We start from the raw sequence: 24,141 nt of genomic DNA, 5'->3' as shown, positions 1-24,141 counted from the left end.
CTTGTTTTTATTGTTTAAAGAATCCCGCGATTAGTGGTGCATGCAGCGGAGTGTGTTTGGCTTGTGTTGTGCGTGATGTGTGCGCCGTTACCGACAGGCAGTGCCGCCTGAGTCTGAACTCACTTCATTGAAGAGGAGACCGGAAGAATTCTTAAGCAGAATAATGTCTGCCAAAAACCAAATGAGCGTCTTCATGGAGAAGATCAACACGGTGAGTGCTGGCTGCAACGCAGAGATCTCGCGACTGTCTCGTGATCTAGTTTATGTGGTAATACACGGCGCGACCTCGACACGGAATTTCCAATTTCCAAAATGCATTAAGGTCTTCCTCCATGGGAGTCATGGATTTTAACATCTTTTCGTCTGACTTCAATTTCTCTCTTTGTAATTCTCATTGAGAATTGCAATTCCTTTTCGTGAAAGACCTTCTTGAGAGAGAATTAATGGGAGAGAAGTAAGTAGTACTCGTTGGGTTTGTTGGGATATGTAATGCATATATTGCTAATATCGAAAGTTCTAAAACAAATTCCTTCAATATTGACCTCTGTATTCCTCAGTATTCCTCAAAGCTCGACTTTAGAGAGACTGAATAGTTTTGAACTTGCAGCGATAAAGGAAACAGTCAAATCCTTAGAATTCAGAAGAATTTTCAACCGTTTGTCTGTCTTCATTCTCCATTAAAGATTCGTAAAAGATTATTATGCAGATCTCATAGTTTTTTTATGAAAGAAGAAGGATTATCCTTAGATTAATCACAATTTCCACTGAAATGATCTATAGTTTGGGTCAGTGTTGCAGCAGTCCAGAAAACAAATGTTTATCTGCTTTTCGGACATCTCCTCTGCGCTGCCGAAGCTCAAGTCTCGGAGCTTGGGAGTTTGGGCTGCAAATTCCATTGGAATTGAGCCTGATTTGAAAGCAGGAGAACTCTTTCTTTACGGATTTTCTTCAATGCATGGCTGAATGGTGGAAGACGTTGCTAACAATTAAAGCTGCATTTCCCCAAGCCAAAACAGTCAGGGTGCACAATGGTGTGTGTGTGTGTGTGTGTGTGTGAGAGAGAGAAAGAGAGCGGCGGATCCACTGGCAGGCCAGCACAATTTAGCCATCATTTGCATTCAAAAGTGTCGCCTGCCTGCTCATAAATAAAATGAAATTGAAATTTTTGCGCCTTCCAATCTCGACGCATTTTGATTGTGGAGAAATGGAAAGTGAAATGCGGCTCAAACGAAATTAAGTGCCCAATGCTCTCCATCCTCCATCTCTCCGTACCTCCCTTGATTGAGTGTGTGCCCCAATGAGTGCCCCCCCCCCCCCCTCTCAATTGAACGACTAGACTGACGAAATGCCGCGCACCGCATAACAAACAAGTGCCAGCTCAGAGTCCGTCCGCTGTGCTCTTTGCTGTTCGTCCATCGGCCTGTTGTCCATGCAGCAAATTTGCTGCAGCAGAAGCGTAGAGCAGCGTTGAGTGCAGCAAAGCGTCGAGCATTTGTGCAACAATAATTAATTAGTAATAATTTTTGTTGTTGTTTTTTTTTTGTTTTGGTTTTATTTTTGTTTCGATTGTAGAAATGCTGATGAGGCGGTTAAAGTGGGGCTTGTTGTGGTGTGGTGTGGGGTGGATTGGGTTTTTTTGTTTTGTTTTGTGCCTCGAAGAGAGTTGAGTAATTGCTGCCACCCGCCACACTCCCGCCCCATTCCCCCATACAGTGTCCGTGGGTTCCGCTAACGAGCCGTGATTGCAGCCCCTTTTCATGTGTGGGACGGGGATTGCAATTTTTGATGCAATATACTTTCCAAGTGAAATGATTTATTGGCTTTTCGATAATGACCATTGATAAATGCATTAATGATGCATTAAAACATACATTTTTCGGGCAAATGTGTGAAGCTATAAATATATAACTAAAACTCTTGATTGTGCATGTTTTTGGCCTAAAAATCCTAACAGAAATTGTTCGATAATGTTCGATGCCTGCCAATTCAGTTGATAAATGAATATTGACTCAATTCGATGAAATATCAAATGATAATTCATTGTATAATCCACATTACAAGCAGCGTTTAATTGCACTCGTACGATTGCCATCGGATGGCCACTTATCGAATAAATCATTTCGAATTAAAAGCCTGAAACACTGACACAACACCCCACACCTTTTGCTTGATGAGGGGGAAATGTCATAATATGGTAAAATGTATATGGATCACCTTTTCCCCCATTACTTTTTGCACACACTGTCTGTGCGCATAACTACTTGTGGTTTGTGTTTGTGTTTGTCTTTGTGGGAACCCCTTACGCTAGGCCCACGCTTCACAGCTCCACCTGCTGCGCGGCCACCCGGCTTCACCTGCTCTCTGCCGCTCTCCGCTTGCTCCAGGCCTGCTCTGTGCTGTGCTTTGCTTTGCTTTGCTTTGTCCCGCAATCACTTCCTGGCTTTGGCTGACATTCTGCGGGCTTGGCGCCTGGCACGTCCCTCAAGGGGCTGCGACGACTCCTACATGGAATTGCACTCTGGGGCAAAATCAAAGCAACCTTCAAACTGCTATCTAAACGACAATACCCAGGAAGAGATGGAGAAGGAGTATCAGTCCAATGGCAGCTAACGGCAACTGCCGTTGGCCTCTAAGAGCGCCCCGTTGTGACGTCAACTACCGCAATCTGTGCTAGAATTTGGGGGCTAAGCCTACTCTCTCCAGTCCAGTCCAGACCAGACCAGCGGCACTTTGCATGTGCTGCACAGGTTGCATAAGGCATCTGCCGCATCAGCCAGCCACAAAGCTGCAGTTGCAGTTGCAGTTGCGGCCTCTCCTCCTGCTGCAAACTTGATCTCGAAGTGCAGTTTTTCTTCTTTTGAGATGTGGAACTGGTTCGCCGTTTGCCGTTTGCCGTTCATCGCTTTTGCTGGTGGCCTCCGTCCAGTGGTCTGCTGTGGGGGGGTCTGGCGTCTGGTTTTTTATGCTCCTCTAGCGATTGGGGCTCCACTTTATTTATGACGTAAGCCGTTGGCGGATTCTAGGCCTGACATTGGCAGACACACACAGACTTGATTCTCATGAGCATTTCGGATGACTTTTCAGCTTCTCAGCTCTTCAACAGCGAGCGGCAATGTGGAATGTGTGCCACCAGGCAACTGATTGATGGATAAATTATCGCATTTGCTAAAGAATTTCGCACCTAACAGACGCCACGCAAAGGGGATGGGGAGAGACGTCTCACCTGGTTCTATTCCGTTTCTGAGTCTACCTATGATGCGCCATTCGGCTTGTAATCCACACGTTAAATGTAACTGAAGATCAACCGCCAAGGCAGCGCCCGAAACCACATCAAAGAAAGCAGCAGCAGCAGCAGCAGCAGCAGCAGCTGACACTTCCTTAGAGTATATCGAGGGATTGAGATGCAGGCTGTAACTTATGGCTAACATTATCTGCGTCTTTGAACCTGAACCCCGCCGATAGCTGTAAACGCCAGTCGCATCTTTGACCCATTTTCCAGCCATTCAAATGGTACGAACCTTATGCAAAATAGATATGTATGTACATACCTACATAATCTATTTACATATGTCTCTGTGGTATGGTTTTTGGTGTCTGCGCTCCATTGGGGAGGCAGTTCATAACCAAATACGGAAGCCATGTAATGCTAATGAATCGAAAAAAGCAAAGCCATACCCCAGAGCCAGGCACATGACCAACAAAAACAAAACAAGACTCCAAGCGAGGGGGAGCGTGATGTAGTAGGGGAATTGGTAAAAAGTTGTAATAATTTCCTGTCTTTTTGATTTGCATGTGAAGTCTCCTCCAATTGCAATTTCAATTCCACGACGATTCAGAGACAGGGAGAGAGGAACAGTAGAGCTCTTACTTGTAGACTTACTTAATCCAAGAAAGAAAGAAAAGAAAACAACTGCAGCACAAAGATACAAAAGTATGTGGTGCATGTAATGGGATACATTTGGGGCCACCTACGCCAAAAAAACAGAGCCAAAAGCGGGCAAGAGTTAGGGATAGACTTGAAATTTATGCCGGACATGGACATTAGCCACCCACCAGATGATGTTCACCCTCGCGAGAGGCATGCAAACACATTTTCATAGATACAGATGTACATTTCTATGGATACATTTCCATAGAATCATTTCTTTATAGAGACATTCCCCAGAGATAAAATGCAAATGCAAACACACAGTTTTTTGTGCAGTGAAAGTGCCAGCGGCTCTGCTCTCTCAGGGTTCTACTCGCTCTTTTTCTCTCTCTCTTACCGCTTATCTCGCTGTATCTTTGTATCTCTAAGATGTATCTTTATATCTCTCACGATGGCCATATCATTGTCAGTGTCAGAGGCATGCAAATAAGTGGGGATCATATTTTTTTTGGCACTGTCTTGCTGATAAGATTCGCCCCAAATATCGTGTGGACACAGACAGACGTGCCTGTCGTCGTCTCAGTTGTGGTTACAGTTCTTCAAGGGATTAGACCGTGGATTGTGTGTGTGCGGATCCAAAATGGAGCAACAGCAGCAGCCCCCACCACGCAGAAGAAAGGTAAAAGCTAGAAAGTATTATGAATAATTCGAGATTTGAATGGAATTGCAACTGTTCGGATAATCCAATCGTCGGGTATTTTCCTGCTCGAGGTCGAGGTCAATCGGCAGCCTCTTTCGATGCCGCAGCACTCACTCTTGCCACTCAACGACTGACCCCATGCCCCAATCATTCCATTCATTCCGCAGGGAAACCGCTTTCCACCGGCAGGAGTTTTCTTTTGTCCGAGCCACAGATTTCACCGACAAACAGAAACGAGAAATTGCCAACTTAATTTACGGCATTGAACGGTCGTCAATGGATCGGACGGGAACGGGGGACAGTGGACAGTGGACAGGGGAAAGGCGCATGGGCTGAGAGGGGGAAACTCCTCACGATCTATGCGATCTTCTGCTTTGTTTTCCGTCTTTTTCTTTTTTTCCGCCGGCACAGCCACTCAGCCACAGCCACTCAGCCACAGCCACTCAGCCGATAAACATATTTTCACTTTCGGTTTTCAATTTGTGGCTCTTCTCTGTTGGTGTCTCGTGGTCGTTGTGGCCAGGTCTCTCCACTCTCCACTCTGCTCTCTTCCATCTCTCGTCTCGTGGTCTCTTGGACACTACCAATAATCACAATAATCACGGGTAAGCGGGCAGTCAGTCAGGGAGACGATGGCCCAAACAGGTTGGCTCTGCTCTGGCCGCAAAAGGTGGCCGGATGCTCCACACTGCTGCTTGTTGTCGGCTTTTTTTTTTTTGGTATTTTTTTTTTGATTTTCGGATGCCCCAAACGAAAGTGAAAATACATTCGCCAAGAAGCGAATCGCAGAGAGTCTCTGAGAAATGTGAAATAAAAATTGAATTTAAATAAATTTCACATGTTAATTGCAGGTGGCCCGTAAAAAAACATTAAACATCCGATAATCTTCTCTCCAGCTTCCCATCTCTTCCAATCTGAAACAACAAAATACTGAAATCGAAACTGAAACTGAAACTGAAACCGAGACCGAAATTTGTAAATTTCAAGTCTTTTCGCGAATGCTGCGGCTGCTGCTGCGGCTGACTTGAATGAATTAATGAGGGTCAAGATACTTGGGCTTTACTTTCGGGCTTTCGGGTTTTAACTTTTGCTTTCTACGGCATCGACACCTTGAAGCCGCGAAAGACACAAAGAAATAGAGAGAAAGAGAGAGAAATGAAAGATCAGCCAACGATTGGATGATTGGGGGACCCCGGACCTGTAGACGCCACGGCACGTGTCTCGATCGATCCACCAGACAAGTGGAGCCTAATGAAACGCATTCATCTTTGGACTCCCATTCGACTGCCAATCGCTGATGGGTCATCAGTCATCTGAAGTCCAGTGCAGTGCTCATCCCTGACCTCTGCAGAGCGGGAGAGAGAGAGCAGATGTCAAACAATCCCATCTCCAGTGACCCATAAATGTATTTAGTGTATCGTTTGGCATCTGAAACCGCTCTACAGGGATATTCTTTCCAATAGTTTCTTGATGCAAACCTCTCTTTTTGCATTGAATGGACACAACAAATCGATTTCGACTGCTGCTGGCAATGATCTCATCTGGCCTGGCGGATCTGATCTGCGGTTCCCCATTATGTGGTTGTTTCCAAAAGTATCTGCGAGATGCAGGCATCAATTACCTACCTCTATCGCTTTGCTCGCTCTGTTCCCCTCTCTCTCTCTATGTCGTAGCTATCCCCCCGCATCGTTTAGGCAAATTAAATTGCCAAAGAAAAAGCTCTCTGTGGCAAAAAAAAAGAGACAAAAATTGAATAAAAGAAACTTGTTTCTGGTTTCTTGTTTATATCTTTATCTTTTGGTTTATTTGGGGGGGGGGATTCGATTTTCTTGAACTTTTCTTTTTCGGCTGCCGGCTTTTGTGTCTCGTTTTCTGTATCTTGCTTTTCGGTTCGCTTTAGCTTTTTGCTTCATTTTTGTTCGGCTTTACATTGTTTTCGAATTAATAATTTATATCGAATTTTGTTGTTGTTGTTGTATAAAGTGCCCGCGGCGCACATCAATTGATTTGCCAGATTAGCATGCAGATATGTATATCGGCAAAGCTGAGATACACTCGTATCTCCTACAACACACACACACACACATGCACATTTATGTTGTTTTTTTTTGGTCTGAAAAATTATTTGCAATGAATATGAAACGCGTTCGTTCGCTGAGCAGCAAAGCAGAGGGGGAAAAACAGCAATAACCGATGAAAGTAAAAGTTCAATTAAATAAAGATAAATTGCACAACAATTGTTGTCGCCGCCGCTGCGTTGAGATTGTTGTTGCGCGAGCACACGCACATATGCACAAACATACGCTTCCCACTTGCAAACGGGGTACCTTCATTTTGCCAAGCATTAAGAGCATGCATTTGCCAGCGCCTAGCATTAAGTCGCAATTGTCTTATCTCTTGCTCTCCTCATCCCTCACTCACACGCATTGCATGCTCGCTCTCTGGGCACACACAATTGCTGCCAGTGCTCTCTCAGCAATTTCTTCCTTCTTTGCGCTCTCTCAGCGACAACATGAATGCGCCATCTCTTGATCTCTTCACTTGATCTACCCACACATTCTCTCTCTCCCTATTTCGCCGAAAAATCAATAGCAATGAGCCACAAGTTCAACTGAGACGACGCACCATGGGTACCTTTTATCGTGTTGGTCACAAAAATCTGTAACTTTCCTGCTTCTAGAATGTACAAATAAAGGCCAAGCCATAGGCTTTGTTCACACTTGCTTGAATGACTTTCCTAATTGTTGTTAATAATGTTAGTTTGTTGTTTGAAAAGTCTTGCTTGGGTTACTCACGAAGTCCATTTTTGAGACAGCGATTTAGGGAAGGTGGCCACAGTGTCCACTCTCGCACCACGGACAAGCCAAGCAAATGGCAAAATCTCTTGATCTCTTCACTTGATCTACCCACACATTCTCTCTCTCCCTATTTCGCCGAAAAAACAATAGCAATGAGCTACAAGTTCAACTGAGACGACGCACCATGGGTACCTATTATCGTGTTGGTCATAAAAATCTGTAACTTTCCTGCTTCTAGAATGTACAAATAAAGGCCAAGCCATAGGCTTTGTTCACACTTGCTTGAATAACTTTCCTAATTGTTGTTAGTAATGTTAGTTTGTTGTTTGAAAAGTCTTGCTTGGGTTACTCACGAAGTCCATTTTTGAGACAGCCATGTATGGAAGGTGCCCACAGTGTCCACTCTCGAGCCACGGACAAGCCAAGCAAATGGCAAAATGCAGAGAGAGCTCCGCCTACAAATACCCTTCGGAGTTAAGATCTCCATTAAAAAATATCTTTCGATCTCAGGCTCAATCTAATCTGTCGCACTCTGCAGTGGATTAAGTGCGAATTCCCTCGCGACATTCCATTCCATCGCCAACTACGGCAGGCAGCTAGCTCTCTCGCTTGCGCAAGCCTCTCCTTTGAGAAGAGCGGAGTGGAGGGGTGAGGAGTGGAGTGGAGCGAAGAGAGAACGATCTGCACGATTCCGCACTTGTCCCGGTGTCACAGTCCGGGGGCCAACCTGGACCTGAACTCCCAGCGACACCAGCAACAGCGGCAAAAAGCAACAGCCACAGGCACAGGCACCGCAACAATGTTTAGTAGCTGAGCAACACCAAGCCTAAATCAAGTTACAAGAATGCGGAATAAATGTCATGATGAAAATGTGAAACAAAGAGCGAGAAAAAGAAGAAAAACAATTCACAAGAGGTGAACTTTATCGAAGTTTTCAATACCCTTATGGTTATGTATGCTCGTACAATAAGTTCCTCAGAGAACTTAAAAGTTGAGAAATATATTATGGAAGGGATACAGATTTATAGATTTATTATTATTATAGAATGCATTCCACAATCATGCTTAGCTCATCACAAAAAGCTTACCTAAATGTCTTAGGTGCACTCAACTGAAAGGGAATCGAAAACGATTTAGCTCTGGGTGCCTCTATCTTGGAGATACTCTCGACTCCCATTTCGATTCGCACTCGACTAAACTGGTTTCTGGCCTGCCACCCGATGTGGATCACTCTGGGGTGTTGTATCTGTAGATACATGCTTCATGACCAAACTTGCCCATAAACAAAGATATGACATATGTACATAGATCTATACTAAAGTGCGGGTATATATAGAACTTCAACTTCAACTGCCAGTCGATGCTGGTCTGGTGCTGTTCGTCGTGGGTCGTTCATTATGCAGTTGGAGAGGGGGAATGTTTCCCCAAACATGTGATTCCACGCACAGATAATATGCGCTAGAAAATGGCATAATTAATTGCTGTACTCGAAATCTTAGCCCACAGCGATTGCCGAGAGCTGCCTCATTAGAGGGTAAAAGCTTCGTGAAGCCTTTTCATTTTTCATTTCAAAGTTCTTCCGTTACGGCTGTGAAGGTCAAACCTCAGTCATGTGGCTCAGTCATTCGGTCGATCATCCATCTGCTAATTGTTTAAGCCAAAACAGTTGGCCAATTAGGCCCATTATTGGATCTATAATTATTCGAATACCCCTCCGATGACGCTTTGTGTCTGTTCTGCTGGCTGTCTGTTGTGCCTGGTGCCGGCCGGGTGCCTAATGCCTAATGCCTAATGCCTGGCGCCTCGCCTCATCGTTGTGTGCCCGTCCCTCGAACATACATTTTGTTGGCCTCATAAACTTTAAATGTCAGTCGAATATTGCGCTGCCATTCCCTCAATTCTCCACTCTAAAATCCAGTCTTTGGTGGCCAGTTCCAGTCTTAGGAGAAATACTGAAAGAAACAAATGGTTCTGGAATGGCAGCGCAACCGTAATACGTTTCGAGCCCCCAAAGATTTTCTGCCCTTTTGGAGAAGTAAATGCTTCAAATTTCATTAAAACAATACAAATATTTTGATAGTTTGAAGTGCAACATTAAAGATTCATCAGATAAACGTATTAATAGGTTGTCAATCAATCGGACATACTTCCTGATTGATCACAAGTCCGAGTTATACTCACACCATCTGCATTATCTGCAATCTACACTTGGACTTTCCACAATTTGTGTTTTTTTGGGCGCTGAGAGATGAGGGACCCTCATCATTTGTTGCTGCGATCGTTGTAATCACAATTAAAAAGCACTTTGCCAATTCGCCAAAAAACAAAACAACTTGTTTGCTTCGCTACGCTTTGGTTCGACAAGATGTCTGAATGGGTTGAATGGATGGATGGATGGATGCATGGATGGATGGGTGGTGGTAGATGATTATCCAGCAAACGATGGACAATGAACGGATAAGCGGATGAACGGATGAAAGATGACCATAAGATGACATGAGACATGAATAAAGGGCAGGGCAGGGCAGGGCGGGCACTGCCATTGCCAGACAATGGGCCAGCAGCATTGGTGGATCCAGAGGCATGCCCCCGAAAAGCCAACAACATGACAGCCGCAAAACAACTTTATTTAGTGAAAGTTTTCTTGCCCGCAGCAGGAGATGAAAACACTTGCACTTTTGCATATGTTTCGATGGGTTTTGTTTTGTTTTGTTTTGTTTTTTGCAAGATTTTTGCCCCTCTCCAGCGATGCGGGAGACTGACATTTCAGTTGGGATTTTCCTCTCGAGCACTCATTTGAAATGGTTGTTGCCACACGGCTGCACCCACTTTGGCTGCACTTTTGCCCATAAATTCTCAGAGAGATCCAAAGAGGCAATGTCTGTGGTTGTTTCTGTGTGGCTGTGTGGCAGGAGTTGACGCCTATTTTGTGGCTGAAAATATCAAAAGTTAGATAAACCAAAAAAATATTAAACTAGAAACAGACCAAAGACCAAGACAGCCTCTGCAGCAATGTGGCCGAAAAATGTAAATGAGTCTCAGATTGCAGCAGCCAGAGAGCCCCAGTTGCCGCCGCTCCAAAAAGATTGTGGATTTTGTGGAGGGTGCAGTGCAGTATTTGGGGCCAAATTAGTTAAGATCTGAAACGTTAGAACGGTTGAAGAAAAGTCCAGAGACCACAGAAACCAAGAGACAAGAATCCGACACGACATCTCGTGCCGCAAACGAAACAAAAAAAAAACTGCACACAAAATGCAATGCGATACGAGTGAGAGACGTTGCTGAAGGAATGTTTTTATACAAGAAACTTCTTAACCCAACTAAACGTCGACTTTTGTATTCATTATTTATTTGAACCAATGCAGACTAGAGGGCATTAATGAAGGTGGAGCGAAATGGTGGAGAGCATCAGGTGGCAGATCCTAAAGTGTGTGGAATAAATGTCCCTAGAGGATTGTAGGAGGAGGGTGGTTCGTGGCAGGTAAAAGAAAGGTAGATTTGTTTTTTATTGTTGTACTTTCTTGCAACATGCATAGTAAAATAATTTCAGCACCCGCATGCCCGCCTGATTACTCGATTACACATTTACTTGCTGTTTTGTTGTGGGCTGTTGTTCAACTTAACTCAGTCCCCACCAGCCCAGTGCCTTGTGGCTGGGGGCTCGCTCGTTGTTGGTGCTAATGTGGTTGTTGTTGCATGTAACCAACACCTTGCAACACCTTCACCACGGTCCAGCGCCAATTGTCGAGGCCCCGGCACTGCCACGTCGCTCGTTCGATTGCCTGAGCCGCAGGACACCGTTGTATTTGATACCCTTTCTGCCCCGTGATGGTGGGAGTTTATATATCTCGGCTCTGCAACGCATCCTACAATGAGCTTATACCCACCGGCAAGGGTATTGGGTATGAAAAACCACAACAAAAATAAATGAAATGGTTTTAATACCAGAAAATTAATCTAATTTATTGTAGCGACTGTTCTGCTCCCCGTTAGGTGTATCTGTGAATCATTTATAGGGAATATAGAGGTTCTAATTTGTACCAGGAAAATATCGTATATGGACGCTTATATTCTTTTCTCTCTTCATTTGTCCCTCCCAATAGATGCTGCTCGTGTTAGCACACGCTTTTCTGTCCTTAACTAACACTCGAAAGTACGCAAAGCTAATGACAAAATGGAAGAAAATGCTTGACATTTGCTCGTGCAAATGCCAAAAATGCCACCCCCTTCGCACTCCCATCCCATTATATTGTCCCCACACCAGCAACTTTGTGGCCATTAGTTTTCTTTTAGTTGCGGGCCCCATAATGACTATTTTTGGGCCGTGTGGGATTGTGATGTGATTGGATGGATGCCTGGAAAATGCAACATTTTGGCTGCTGACGAGGAAAGCGCTGGTGCAACGTTGCGTATGATTGATGCTTGCCACATGCCACCAGCTGCCGCCACCTGTCCCCTGTGTGCGTGTGCGTGTGCTTGTGTGTGTGTGCACCGATAATTAAGCAGGCAGCCTCTGAAAAACTGGGTAAAGATGCGCTTAGACCCCAAAAAAAAGGAAAAGTTTCTTCTTTCTGGCTGATGGCTGATGGCTGCTGCTGCCACACAGCTGTGTGGTGGTGGCTCTTGTGGCATGTGGCACTCTGTGGCTGGCTGCTGCTGTTGCTGCCTTTCGACATGTTTTCTTTATTTTCTTAGGCATGCGGAAAAACTAGTTTTTTATACATTTTCGCTTTTCATTTTGGATGCAGCCAGACATTGCGCCATTTGATTTTCCTCTCGCCCCCAATCTCTCTGCCTCTTCCTGTCCCCCTCTCCCTTCTGCACTCTGGCTGTCCAAAGGGCAGGCGTTAATCCATTGGATTGACGTGGACGACAGACCCACCGTTGGATACCCTCTTGTCCATGGCCCTTAGACTTACTGGAATGCAGAGGCCCACCCTTTAAAGTACGATTGCAGAATCGATCTTCTTGTGCCTCTGAGTAAAGGTAATGCACATTCACAGCTTATTCTCAGAGTAAAATTATGTTTGGACAAGGGCTTTTTATAGGTCAGACACTCCTGGCAATGCAAGCGTACTCCCTGAGCTCCCTGTGTGTGTTGTTTTGCTGTCAATCCCTGTCAATCCCTGAACGACTGAAGAATGGCATGAGAAAAGGTTTTTCTTTAAGTAGAAGTAAAGTTTATGAAAGACTCATCCGCTTTCTGGAGATGAATGCCACTCTGGTGAGCGGGAATGCCCCCTGCCAATGGTAATGATCCTCAAGTGGCCTTCTGCTCCATGGACTGCAATGGATTCGGCAGCCACAAGAGTATTCCAAATCGCACAGATGCTTTTCCGCACCTTATCCACCGCACTGTGCACTTTTCACAGCACACTTTTCCACTTTCCGGCTAAGCAATTCGTTTTCCTATAAAGTTATTACGCGATGGATGGCTGGAATAGATGAATAAATGGATTGTTGGTTGGTTCGTTGGTTGGTGGTTGTGGGTGGGTGGCACCCCCGGAAATACTTCGCTGGCGGTTTGGTTATGGCGTAGTGGGCGTGTCACAGTCACGGATACGGATATGGCAAGGCAGGTGTGTGTGTGTGTGTGTGTGTAAGACTCCGACACCTTCTGGGAAAGTGTGAAAAATTAGGAAAAAATCGCAACATAAAAATAGTCCGTGAAATTTGAAATTTTAAAGATATTTTTATCCGTTTTTTCCCCCTTTTTTGGAGGAAGAAGCAATGCAGATTGACGTGCCACATTTATATATGCAATATTCCAAAATGAATTTCAATTATTGTTAATCGAACAGATCTCTGCATTCTTTACTTGCATCTCTCCTCTGGGCTTTGGGCTTATTTGTGGGACATATTTCAACAGCAAATCGATTCAAATCGCATCGAATTGAGAGTCTAATTTGGACCCACGCGTGGACTAAAGCCGCATAAAGCGTGGGGCAACAGTTCAGAGACGCAGACGCCAGATACAAATGTGCAGCCCAGACTTGAATTTGGAGTCGGTGGAGGGAGGTACAGACAGACAGCTAGACAGACACTTAGACTCAGACTCAGACTCAGACGTGGCGATGTCGACTGTGACATAAAGCTGTAGCTGTAGCTGAAGCATTGACCTGATTTGTGACGACAGCAACGACGACAGCTGCTGAGACGCTGCGCCGGCGCTGTGGGGATTTGTGGCACACAAGCGGCGGCATCTGGTGGGGGCAGCCAAACAGAAGGCAAGAGCAAAAATGCACAGCACATGGATCACATGGATATTGATTCACATTCATCAAATGAAACGATGTCCATAAATGATATTCCACTTTCGAGTAACACCCAAAGGAAATGCAACTAATTCGAAGGATATTTGAGATAATTTCAGACTAAAACTTAAAGGGAAAAAGCGCTGCTAAAAGGCAAGATAGGAGGGAGAGAAGAGAATTGCTCAATCGGGCATTGAGAAGCGATTTCCACGACCACAACGACTGCATGGTGAATGCATGGGGAATGTGGCAACAACATGTGGCAGGGGCAGGCATACAAAAGTAAAGTAAAGTAAAGTAAAGTAAATTAATAAGCCATCATTACTGTGGGATTTGTGTTTGATTACGTTTTAAGTGGCTTGCAATAAAAGAGTCGGCGAGGAGGAATTATGTGGATTATGCGGCTTATGGGGCAGGGAGTGGGGCATGTGTGTGTGCGGCATGTGGCATGGCAATCCAATTGTAATGCACAATTTGCATAACAGACACAAAACAGACTCCCACGTGAAGAGAACTGCCTTGTGGCAGTTGCAACATGCAACAGACACTTATGACAGTTGCAGCAGAGTTTTGTTTTTGTTGTTTCTGGAATTGTACACCTCCGCAGTGGCACTAGAAGATATTTACGAATAATATTAATACCTTATTTTATCTCTCTCTCTCTCTCTTTATGTGCAGACGCTACAGTCGTGTCCTTCGGTTGTGTGCATCAATGAGCCGGATACGCACAGTGCCAACAGCACGGAGATACTGCAGCAGACCACGCCCGAGAGTACTCTAGAGAAGAAGCAGCTGCAAGGAGGTGGAGTCGGAGTCGGAGTCGGAGCTGGAGCAGCAGCTAGCCTAAGTGGCAACTGCATTACAATCAATGCGGCAACAACAGCTGTTGGCGGCACCTCTGCGGGTGTGACAAAGATAACGATAACAGGCGACAGCAACAGCAACAACAACAATCGAGACTCTTATGAGAATCATCCTGGCAGCATTGTAAAGACAAATCACAACAGCAGCTTGGTGTCCATCACAAGCCTAAATAGCTGCGACCTCAGCTATAGCCGCGAGAGACCGTTGAGTCCTGAGGGTGGTAGCACCGCCACCCTGCCCCTGGGAGGTAGCAGCAGCAGCAACAGGAACAGCCATAGTCACGGGCACAACAATCCACACGGCAGCAGCGACACCTCATCGGGCAACTTCCAAGAACGCTTCGACTTTGAGCACTGGAAGGGATTACTCAGCGACTACAACTGTTTCCACAGTCTCTATCGGTATTGGAATCAGTACAGCAGCAGCGGCGGCAGTGACATTAGCAGTGCCAGTGGCAGTGGCAGTGGCATTGCCACTAAAAGGCAATCGTGCCACCCATTGGATGCTCAGTCGCGCAACGATCATGCGAACAACAACGAAGCTGGATTGGGCAGCGGTCTGGGCAGTGGTTCATTCTACACGAATAATATATTAGGCTATACCTTTGGATCCCTACCATTTGGTTTCAAGCAGCAGCACTCGCAGCATCAGCAGGACCTCGATAGCCAGAGCGGCAGCAGCAGCACTCTAGGATATAAAAAGTCCTCGTCCTCGTCCTTTTACGGCAACGGCAACGGGCCGGGCAACGAAACTCCACTACAGAAACACTACAGACAACAGCAAAAGCGAAAGATGCCCGTCTTTAGGGGCAGGAGAGCCTGGTGCGGCTGCTTCAAGGTAAGTGCCACATGCCACATGCCCCGAACCCCCCACTCAGATAGTGGCGCAGCGTGTGCAATCGAATCGAGTGAACCCAGTGAAAAGTCACGTGCGAAATGCTAACGAATCAATTTGCCAATTGAAATCAGAGTCCCATACAGTCTCGGCTCTCGCTCTGGCTCTTTGCTGCCTGGCTGCCTGCCTTTCATGGTTTACCCACGATTCAGCAAATTAAATGTTGCATAAGAGAGAGCCACAGTCAAAGCGATAATACGACCACTGGTACTTCACATGTTTCACATGGGAATTCATGGCTTTAGAATTTTGGCAGAAAAAACACGACACTGCAGCAGACACTGGAGAGACTCCCCTCCGATGACAGAATGTTGGATTGAGTTTCACTTTTCCACACATTTATGCATGTAAATCCAGGAGAACATTTAGGCGCTTTCTTTAGTTGAAAAACCTTTGCCTGATTCCAACTGAAAGCCCTTCGTACTTTGTGCATTTTCCTCATGCAAGAGAAGAATATTCCCAGAACAATTCTGCCTCCAATGTTCCTCCGCTTATGCCACAGAAGCTATCAGAAGAAATATAATTTTAGCATTTATTATTTCTTGGATTCCATAAAAATAGAAACAAAGTTTAACCAGAAGATGAGTCACAGCGTGGGGGCCCGCTTCGATTTAAATGTTTTGATCGCAAGGTTGGAGCGGCGGAGTCTATGGGGAGACTTTTAANGCGGCTTGTGTTTGTGTATTTTGTGTGCGGGCGAAGCCTCTGCAGCGAGTGTGCAGTGTGTGGGTCTAGGGAAGGGCGGCGAGCTAACGGAGCGTGTTGGCGTGAGAAGTGTTGTAGATGTAGATGACAGATGAAGAAAATATTTAAAATTTGACAAAACACCGCTGAGGTGCCAGGCCAGGCCCGAGGGCGTTGCCAGAGGTGCGACAAATGCCAGACACACGAAGATACGCACGAGCCACGCACGACCAAAATATTTAGCAGCAAATGGGAGAGAGAAATGTGGTGGTGGTGTCCTTATCCCCAAGGAAAAATGGGGAATCCTTAAAGTGAACTCTAAATGAGCAGATACTTTCGCTCGATCTCCTTACGCACTCCTTCGTCCCTCTCGAGTTGCAGATACTCCTACGCTCACGCTCTCACGACTCCCTCACGTACATCTCTCTGTCAACTTTGAGGGGTTTGGGGCTTAGCTGGACAACTGGCCAACGCTGCAGGGGTTCATCCCCATCCATGCCAGGGGGACGGAGATGTGGCGGTGTTAATGAAAAAACGTTAAGCAAAACGACTTAATCGCAAATCACAAAATACATTACATACACAGTATACATAGATATGTATGTGATTTGCATATTAGCATACATATTTATTATTATACATACATTTATACATTATTATTATTATTGGTTATTCTGGTTTCTTCAGCCGATTATCATACACTTTTTTGTCTCTTTCTTTTATTGGAAACAAAACAACAGAACGGAACTTTTGCAGCATATCAATCATACCCACAGACCATCCCAAACCCACACAAATCTCTCTCACCGTAAAGGACTTTTAAAGGCGAGTATCAGAGACACAAATCATTCATTAGATAGAATTAGCCGAATAGATAGCACAGTCCAGTAGTCCAGTAGTCCAGTAGTCCAGTAGTCCAGAGCAGTCGTGTAGTCCCTGCATATAGAGCATGACTTAATGCCCCTTGCCCGATATCTAATCGGCAAGGCCGCACAGAGCCCTCTTTTGTGGTGTCCCCTCCTCTCTCTCTTTTTGAGGGGCCAGTGGCAGTAATCATGGAAAATATCTGCCAGCCGATTGGCGAGCGATAAGTGGGCCAACAATCCAACCAATCCAACCAATCCGAGAAGGGGCTGGCACTATTCTTCCGTTTATAATTAGCAATTACAGGGATCCCAAAGACCCAACGATCGATGGCCTTACCTTTCCGTATCCGTATCCGTATCGGTATCCGTATCGAGGGGGCGCTTATGATTTATTGCCAGTCGTTAACGTCTTGAATGCGCAGCGATTGCTATTTTGACCAAATGATTTCATGTAGTACCATAGAGACCACCGCTATCTGGAGACACACCATGTAATAATGAAACATGCCCTTCACCCATCCTCTTCTCCAGATCCAGATCAAGATCAAGATCGCCACCATCATGGACACGAGCCAGATCGACACATTGGCGGAGTGCGCCTTGGATTGCTTCTTAAATGGTCGGTACTACGACTCCGTTTCTTGCACGGCCGTAATGGTCTACATGAGAGAGCAACTGAGCAGCCACGAGCGCCATGTGATGAACGACATCTTTTTGGGTATCATCAATAAATTCATTAACGCGAACACAGAATTGGAGAAGCAGTTGGAGGATGAACGCCAGGCCCTGCAGCAGATAAGCGAACCGACTGAGGAGCAAAAACAAGTTGTGGAGGCCGCCAAGGCCGCCGTCAATACCCTGTTAGGGCATTTAACGGGGTACGTCCAGGATATGGTGTCCATCACAGTTCAGGCACTAAACTCTTTCAACACTGATGACCACGAGCCAAAAGCGTACCTTTACCGCTTGATGGGCGAGTGCCTGGGGAACACGTGCCACTTGGTGAACGCCGATGATGTCAACGATGCTGAGATCAATACGGTGGCCTCCCTTGCCTATCTCCAAGGGATGGTGCACGGCTTCAATCTACCTCCGGCCGACCCCTCCCACCTGGATAACATCACCTCCTATTGCAAATTTGCGGTGCGCAATTTGCGGAACCTCGATGAGGCCATTGCTCTGGGGTCTTATGTCATGTTCACCTGCCCAGAGGAGAGGATCCTTGAGTCCAGAGACGTGCAGACCACAAGACACTGCCTCCACTTACTTCAAATGTGTCTGGATGTGTGGACTACCGTAAGGGACCTCATGAATAGCGACAGCAACACCAATGAAGATGCTGGTAAACAACTGATGAGACAATGGACAGAACTTGTTTGTTTCTGATTTGTGAGATATTTTTTTCAGCCTCTGAAGCCCCGAATGCAACTGCATAAGCCCATGGATCAGTATCAGTATCAGTATCACCCTTCATTCACTCCGGACACAGCACAGCAGGACTCCTCCTACACACACAAACTATACACATTTTGAGTAAGTTTTCCAGTTATCTTTTAATGGAACCAGACGCCTATCCCCTATCATTCCTCGTTTCTTGGCAGCCTAAACCTAAAACACAACCAATGTTGCAAGAACTGAAGAACTCTTCAGGTTCCAATGCAAGTCATTTGAGAGTACAAAGAACAGAACACATAACTGATGGAATTAAACCTAAAGAACAGGACGATCAGGACATATCAACCAAGGGACAACAATTGTCAGCTCACTTCTCAGTATGATTGCCTAAAGCAGATCTCTACAAACATATAATCAAAGGAAGAATCCTATACCCTCCTCACACGGAAAATACCTAACCAACAATTAGTTCCTAAAGGAAGAAAATTCCAACTAACTTTAAAGAAAATGTGAAGAATTTTGAACCTCTGTTATATGCGGAAGAACCGCCGGAACCCCAATTTGAAATGGGAATTTAATTGATACTTATGTTTTGTATACGCCTATCAAATATCATAGCTACTAGCATTAAAATATAAGCCTTAAATTGGTTCTTCTCACAAAAGAGAGAATGAGACCCCATGCCCCATTCGGAAAGAAAAAAACTGAGTAGAACTCAGACCCTATTTTTTGTTTGTGCCGAAGAACCACTGAATAATAGTCGTTTATTTGAATGATAATCAACTTCTTATAGATTCTGGAATGAAATTAAATAATATATGTATAAAAAAGAAGAATAAAACGTATCCCCTGTCTAAGCATTCATTCACACTACATTCACAGTCGCTCTCACTTCTCACAGTCACTTACTCACGAGTACATAGGTTGCTTGAGGATATGATTCACGATTCACGCTTCCATTGAGAACATTCCACTGCTGCTATCAACAGGGCCCTGTGTCTAACCCCCCCCCCCTCCGTCCCAGACCTTATCAAGAGTGGGAGAGCGGCCTCAAAGTAGCGGTGGGTTGTCGCCTCTTAAAATCAGCTCCCGGTTGGGTTGGGTTGGGTTGGGTTGGGTTGTGCCCTGCTCCACTATGATTCGGTGAATATCAAAAAAGTTACGAGAGTCTTTGGCAGAGGGCAAAAAGTATTCCATTAATCCGATCTATATTTCTGTTTCCCTACAAATATATCTCAGAGATGAAAGATATCGAAGGCACATAGAATGGTTGTACCAATTGGCAGCATTTTTCGATTTATTTCAATGAAAGTCCAAAATGTCAACCCTCTCGCCCTCTATCGCCACATCCAAAAGGATGTGTAGGACTTCCACTAGGACTTCCTAGTCCTTCATTAAAAGAACTTCGTGGGGAAATTGTTGGCTAGCCCTAGGGCTAGGGCGAGGTCGCTGGCTGGCTGGCTGGCTGGCTGGCTGGCAGGGGTGGGGATTGCGGGGAACGGCTCCTCATGTCCTTTGTGAACGCTGTCCTCAACTATGGCCAATTGCGCTATGAATTTCTAATGCTGGGCATCCAGCCGGTGATCGACAAGCTGCGCACCCACGGGAACGAGACGCTGGACAGGCATTTGGTGAGTCCCGAGTCGCAGCTGTTTGTCCACGGAGTGTTTGTTTAATCGTTGCAATCGCTGCTTTACAGGACTTCTTTGAGATGGTGAGAGAATGAGGAGGATGAGAAGGAATTCGCACGTCGCTTCAACGAAGAGCGCCAAGAGCGGTTCCATGTTCGAGCTGCTGCGCCGCAAGCTCAGCCACTCGCCAGCGTATCCACACATGTTGTCGCTGCTGCAGCATATGCTCCTGCTACCCTGTAAGTGTAGCCACACAGCCACACAGCCACTGGCATGGATCTGCAACTAATTGAATTTCTGTTTGCAGACACGGGCCACTGCACCGAGCATTGGCTGCTGATTGATCGCGTGGTCCAGCAGATTGTGCTGCAAGTGGAGCAACGACCCAGCAGCGACCTCATACCCGATCCCCTGGATGATCCCCTGGATGATCCCCTGGATGATCCCGGCAAGCAGCTGAAGCTGGCCAGCGACTGAAGAGTCGCCAGTCCATGATCCGGATGTGGCACCCCTGCAGATCGATGTGGGCAAGCTGGTGCGTCTGCTGGTCAAGGAGGAGCAACTGACGCAGGCGCGCAAGCGGGCGGATGAGCTGGAGCGCGAGAACTTTGAGGTGCAGTCGCGTCTGGCCAAAAAGGAGCAGGAACTCGATCTGCGAATGCAGGAGAAGGAGGATCTGGAGACGGGACTGGCGCGCATGCGCGAACGCCTCGAGAAGGAGTCCGCCCAGCACTCGCAGGCCGTGCAGCGGGCCCAGAGTGCCGAGATGAAGGCCGAGGATCTGCAGCATCGACTGCACAGCGAGCAGCAGGAGCGAGCGCGTCTCGAGCGGCTCGTTACCGAAGGCAGCATACCCGATGACCAAAAGGTTGCCGGTCTGACCGGCTGCAATGGTGCTGTGTCGCCGCCACCACCGCCACCACCGCCGCCGCCGATGTTGAATGCCATTCCACCGCCGCCGGCACCGCCAATGGCGCCAGCAATGCTGCCACCGCCACCGCCACCGCCACCACCGCCATGTCCAGGTGCACCCCCACCGNGCTGCAGCATATGCTCCTGCTACCCTGTAAGTGTAGCCACACAGCCACACAGCCACTGGCATGGATCTGCAACTAATTGAATTTCTGTTTGCAGACACGGGCCACTGCACCGAGCATTGGCTGCTGATTGATCGCGTGGTCCAGCAGATTGTGCTGCAAGTGGAGCAACGACCCAGCAGCGACCTCATACCCGATGATGATCCCCTGGATGACCCCCTGGATGATCCCGGCAAGCAGCTGAATCCGGATGTGGCACCCCTGCAGATCGATGTGGGCAAGCTGGTGCGTCTGCTGGTCAAGGAGGAGCAACTGACGCAGGCGCGCAAGCGGGCGGATGAGCTGGAGCGCGAGTACTTTGAGGTGCAGTCGCGTCTGGCCAAAAAGGAGCAGGAACTCGATCTGCGAATGCAGGAGAAGGAGGATCTGGAGACGGGACTGGCGCGCATGCGCGAACGCCTCGAGAAGGAGTCCGCCCAGCACTCGCAGGCTGGAGATCCAACACTAATCCGTGTCTCTGTTCTACCTGCAGCTCCTGTGGCGCCCAAGGTGGAGCTGCCGAAGAAGAACGTGCCACAGCCCACGAATCCCTTGAAGAGCTTCAACTGGTCCAAGCTGCCAGATGCCAAGCTGCAGGGCACCGTCTGGAGCGAACTGGACGAGAGCAAGCTGTACAACAACATGGAACTGGAGTCGATAGACAAACTCTTTTCGGCCTACCAAAAGAATGGAGTGCCAGTAAGAGTCCTCCTACTGCTTCGCTTTCGCTTTCGCTTTCGCTTTTGCTTTCGCTTCTGCCGCAGCTCTAATTATGTTCTTACCCCTGATAGGCACACGATGGCTCCTACGAGGATCTACGACCCACTGGACAGAAGAACAAACAGAAGGTGCTCTCCGTGATCGATGGACGACGAGCCCAAAACTGCACGATTCTCTTGAGCAAACTGAAGATGAGCGATGTGGAAATATCCAAGTAGGAAGAACGAACCCAAACTAAGCCCAAAGCCTGACTAATCGTTTGCCTTGAACTTCCGCAGAGCCATCCTCTCCATGGACTGCAATGAGCAGCTGCAGCTGGACATGGTCGAGCAGCTGTTGAAGTTCACGCCCTCGGCCGAAGAGCGAGCCTTGCTGGACGAGCACAGTGAGGACATTGAATCGCTGGCACGTGCCGATCGTTTTCTCTACGAGATATCCAAGTGAGTTGCTGCTGCTGCGCACCTCAGATGCAGTCTGTGATTTATATCTGCTCTTTCTCTCTGCCCCCACCCACAGGATACCCCACTACGAGCAGCGGCTGAAGAGTCTGCACTACAAGAAGCGCTTCATGCTCACCGTCAACGATCTGACGCCGCGCATCAAGAGCGTCATGGAGGCCTCACGCGAGGTGGCACGCTCTCGACGTCTGCGCAAGTTACTGGAACTGGTGCTGGCCTTGGGTAGGATCAACATAAAACTCTAATCTCCATCTCCATCTCCATAACCATTATTTGCATCCTTCGTTGCCGTTTCCGTTGCCGTTGCCGTTGCAGGCAACTACATGAACCGTGGGGCACGCGGCAATGCGTGGCTCTGGCTTCCGTTTGGCATCGCTCAATCGTCTGGCGGACACCAAATCGAGCGCGGCCAAGGGCACAACGCTGCTCCACTATCTGGTGCAGGTGATCGAGAAGAAGTTCAAGGATCTGCTGAAGCTGGAGGATGACATACCGCATGTGCGCGGTGCCTCCAAGGTGTCGCTGGGCGAGATGGACAAGGACATACAGATGCTGCGCACTGGGCTGGCGGATGTGGCCCGTGAGATTGAGTTCCATCGGAGTTCGGGGCCCGCACAGCAGGGCGATCGCTTCCTGCCCGTCATGCGGGAGTTCCATACGCAGGCATCGGTGCGTTTTGCCGAGCTGGAGGACAAGTTCCAGGACATGAAGACGCGCTTCGATCGGGCCGTTCGACTGTTCGGTGAAGATGGATCCGTGCTGCAGCCGGACGAATTCTTTGGCATCTTTGATTCGTTCCTGGGCGCCTTTGCGGAGGCGCGTCACGACAACGAGAGCTTCCGTCGACGGCAGGAGGAGGAGGAGGAGGAGAAGCGGGCCAAGCAGGAGGCCGAGCTCAAAAAGCGGACCATCGATCGCAAGAACAAGACCGGCCTCATGAGCAGCGTTGCCCGCAATCTTGGCCTGAAGTCCTCGTCGCCCACGAATGGCGGCGACTCACCGGCCAAGGGTGGCGGCGGCGACAATAAGGGCGAGTTCGATGACCTCATCTCGGCCCTGCGCACGGGCGACGTCTTTGGCGAGGACATGGCCAAGTTCAAGAGATCGCGCAAGGCGCGTGTACTCAATGGTGGCTCTGGAGCGGGCGGCGCCGCCGGCAACACCTCACCGCCCAGGCATGGCAGCCTGCAGCGCGAAGAGAGCGGACGCGAACGGGAGCGGGATCGGGAGCGGGATCGGGAGCGGACTGTGCGGCGTCAGTAGTAGAGGATCAAGAATCGATTCTCTCTCGCGTTTCCCTGCAACCCTATCCCTAACCCCTCCCCCACTCCTCGATGTAAAGGTTTTGTTTCATGTCTAAAATTGAGCGCAAGTATTTTTTGTTCGTACATCGTAAAGAGATTTTTTTGTAATTATTTATACACGATACGATATATCTACTTATACACCTATATACATACATACATATGCATATATATATATATATATAGCACATAATCTAAAGCTAAATCTCGGCTAATGCAAGCGTGAAACCAAATTGTTTTTTTTGTACACAAAAATGATGGAAACATCGAAGAGCGTAAAATGTAATTTAAAGTCTAAACGTGAAGAGAAATGTTATGTCGTGGCGTACCTTGGAAATTGTAATTGTAATTGTAATTGTAATTGTATCTTTTGCAGTTCCCACTCCCTCCCACATCATATGAAACAAGTCCTGAAACTTTTTGTTGTGGTTGCTTGTAGTAGCTTTTGTCTGTTGCATCCCCACAAGTGGCATCCGGAGAGAGTTTGATGGTTGATGGTGGCAATAAAGCTGCCATAAAGTCATGTTCATAATTAGGATTTACTCATTGTTTATTGTTTATTGTTTATTGTTTTTTTTGTTTGTTTAGCACGGGATCCCAGCATCGTACACACATAACAAATAAATAAA

The 24,141-nt window shown here is 47.1% G+C and overlaps 1 protein-coding gene across 1 annotated transcript; it reads left to right on the top strand.

Annotated features, from left to right (window-relative positions):
- Positions 1-24,141, top strand: LOC117588665. Its single transcript, XM_034280107.1, is given in 16 exon segments — positions 1-211; positions 14,299-15,321; positions 17,460-18,270; positions 18,645-18,684; positions 19,804-19,954; positions 20,023-20,046; positions 20,048-20,091; positions 20,093-20,193; positions 20,262-20,431; positions 20,433-20,994; positions 21,488-21,729; positions 21,822-21,964; positions 22,029-22,190; positions 22,267-22,430; positions 22,524-22,561; positions 22,563-24,141. Coding segments are annotated over 16 exon segments (4,632 nt in total). The 5' UTR covers positions 1-163; the 3' UTR covers positions 23,472-24,141.

Source organism: Drosophila guanche, unplaced genomic scaffold (genome assembly GCF_900245975.1).
Source record: "Drosophila guanche unplaced genomic scaffold, DGUA_6, whole genome shotgun sequence".
Classification (NCBI taxonomy): domain Eukaryota; kingdom Metazoa; phylum Arthropoda; class Insecta; order Diptera; family Drosophilidae; genus Drosophila; species Drosophila guanche.
Note: the sequence above shows the minus strand (reverse complement) of the source record. Positions and strands in the feature narration are given on the sequence as shown.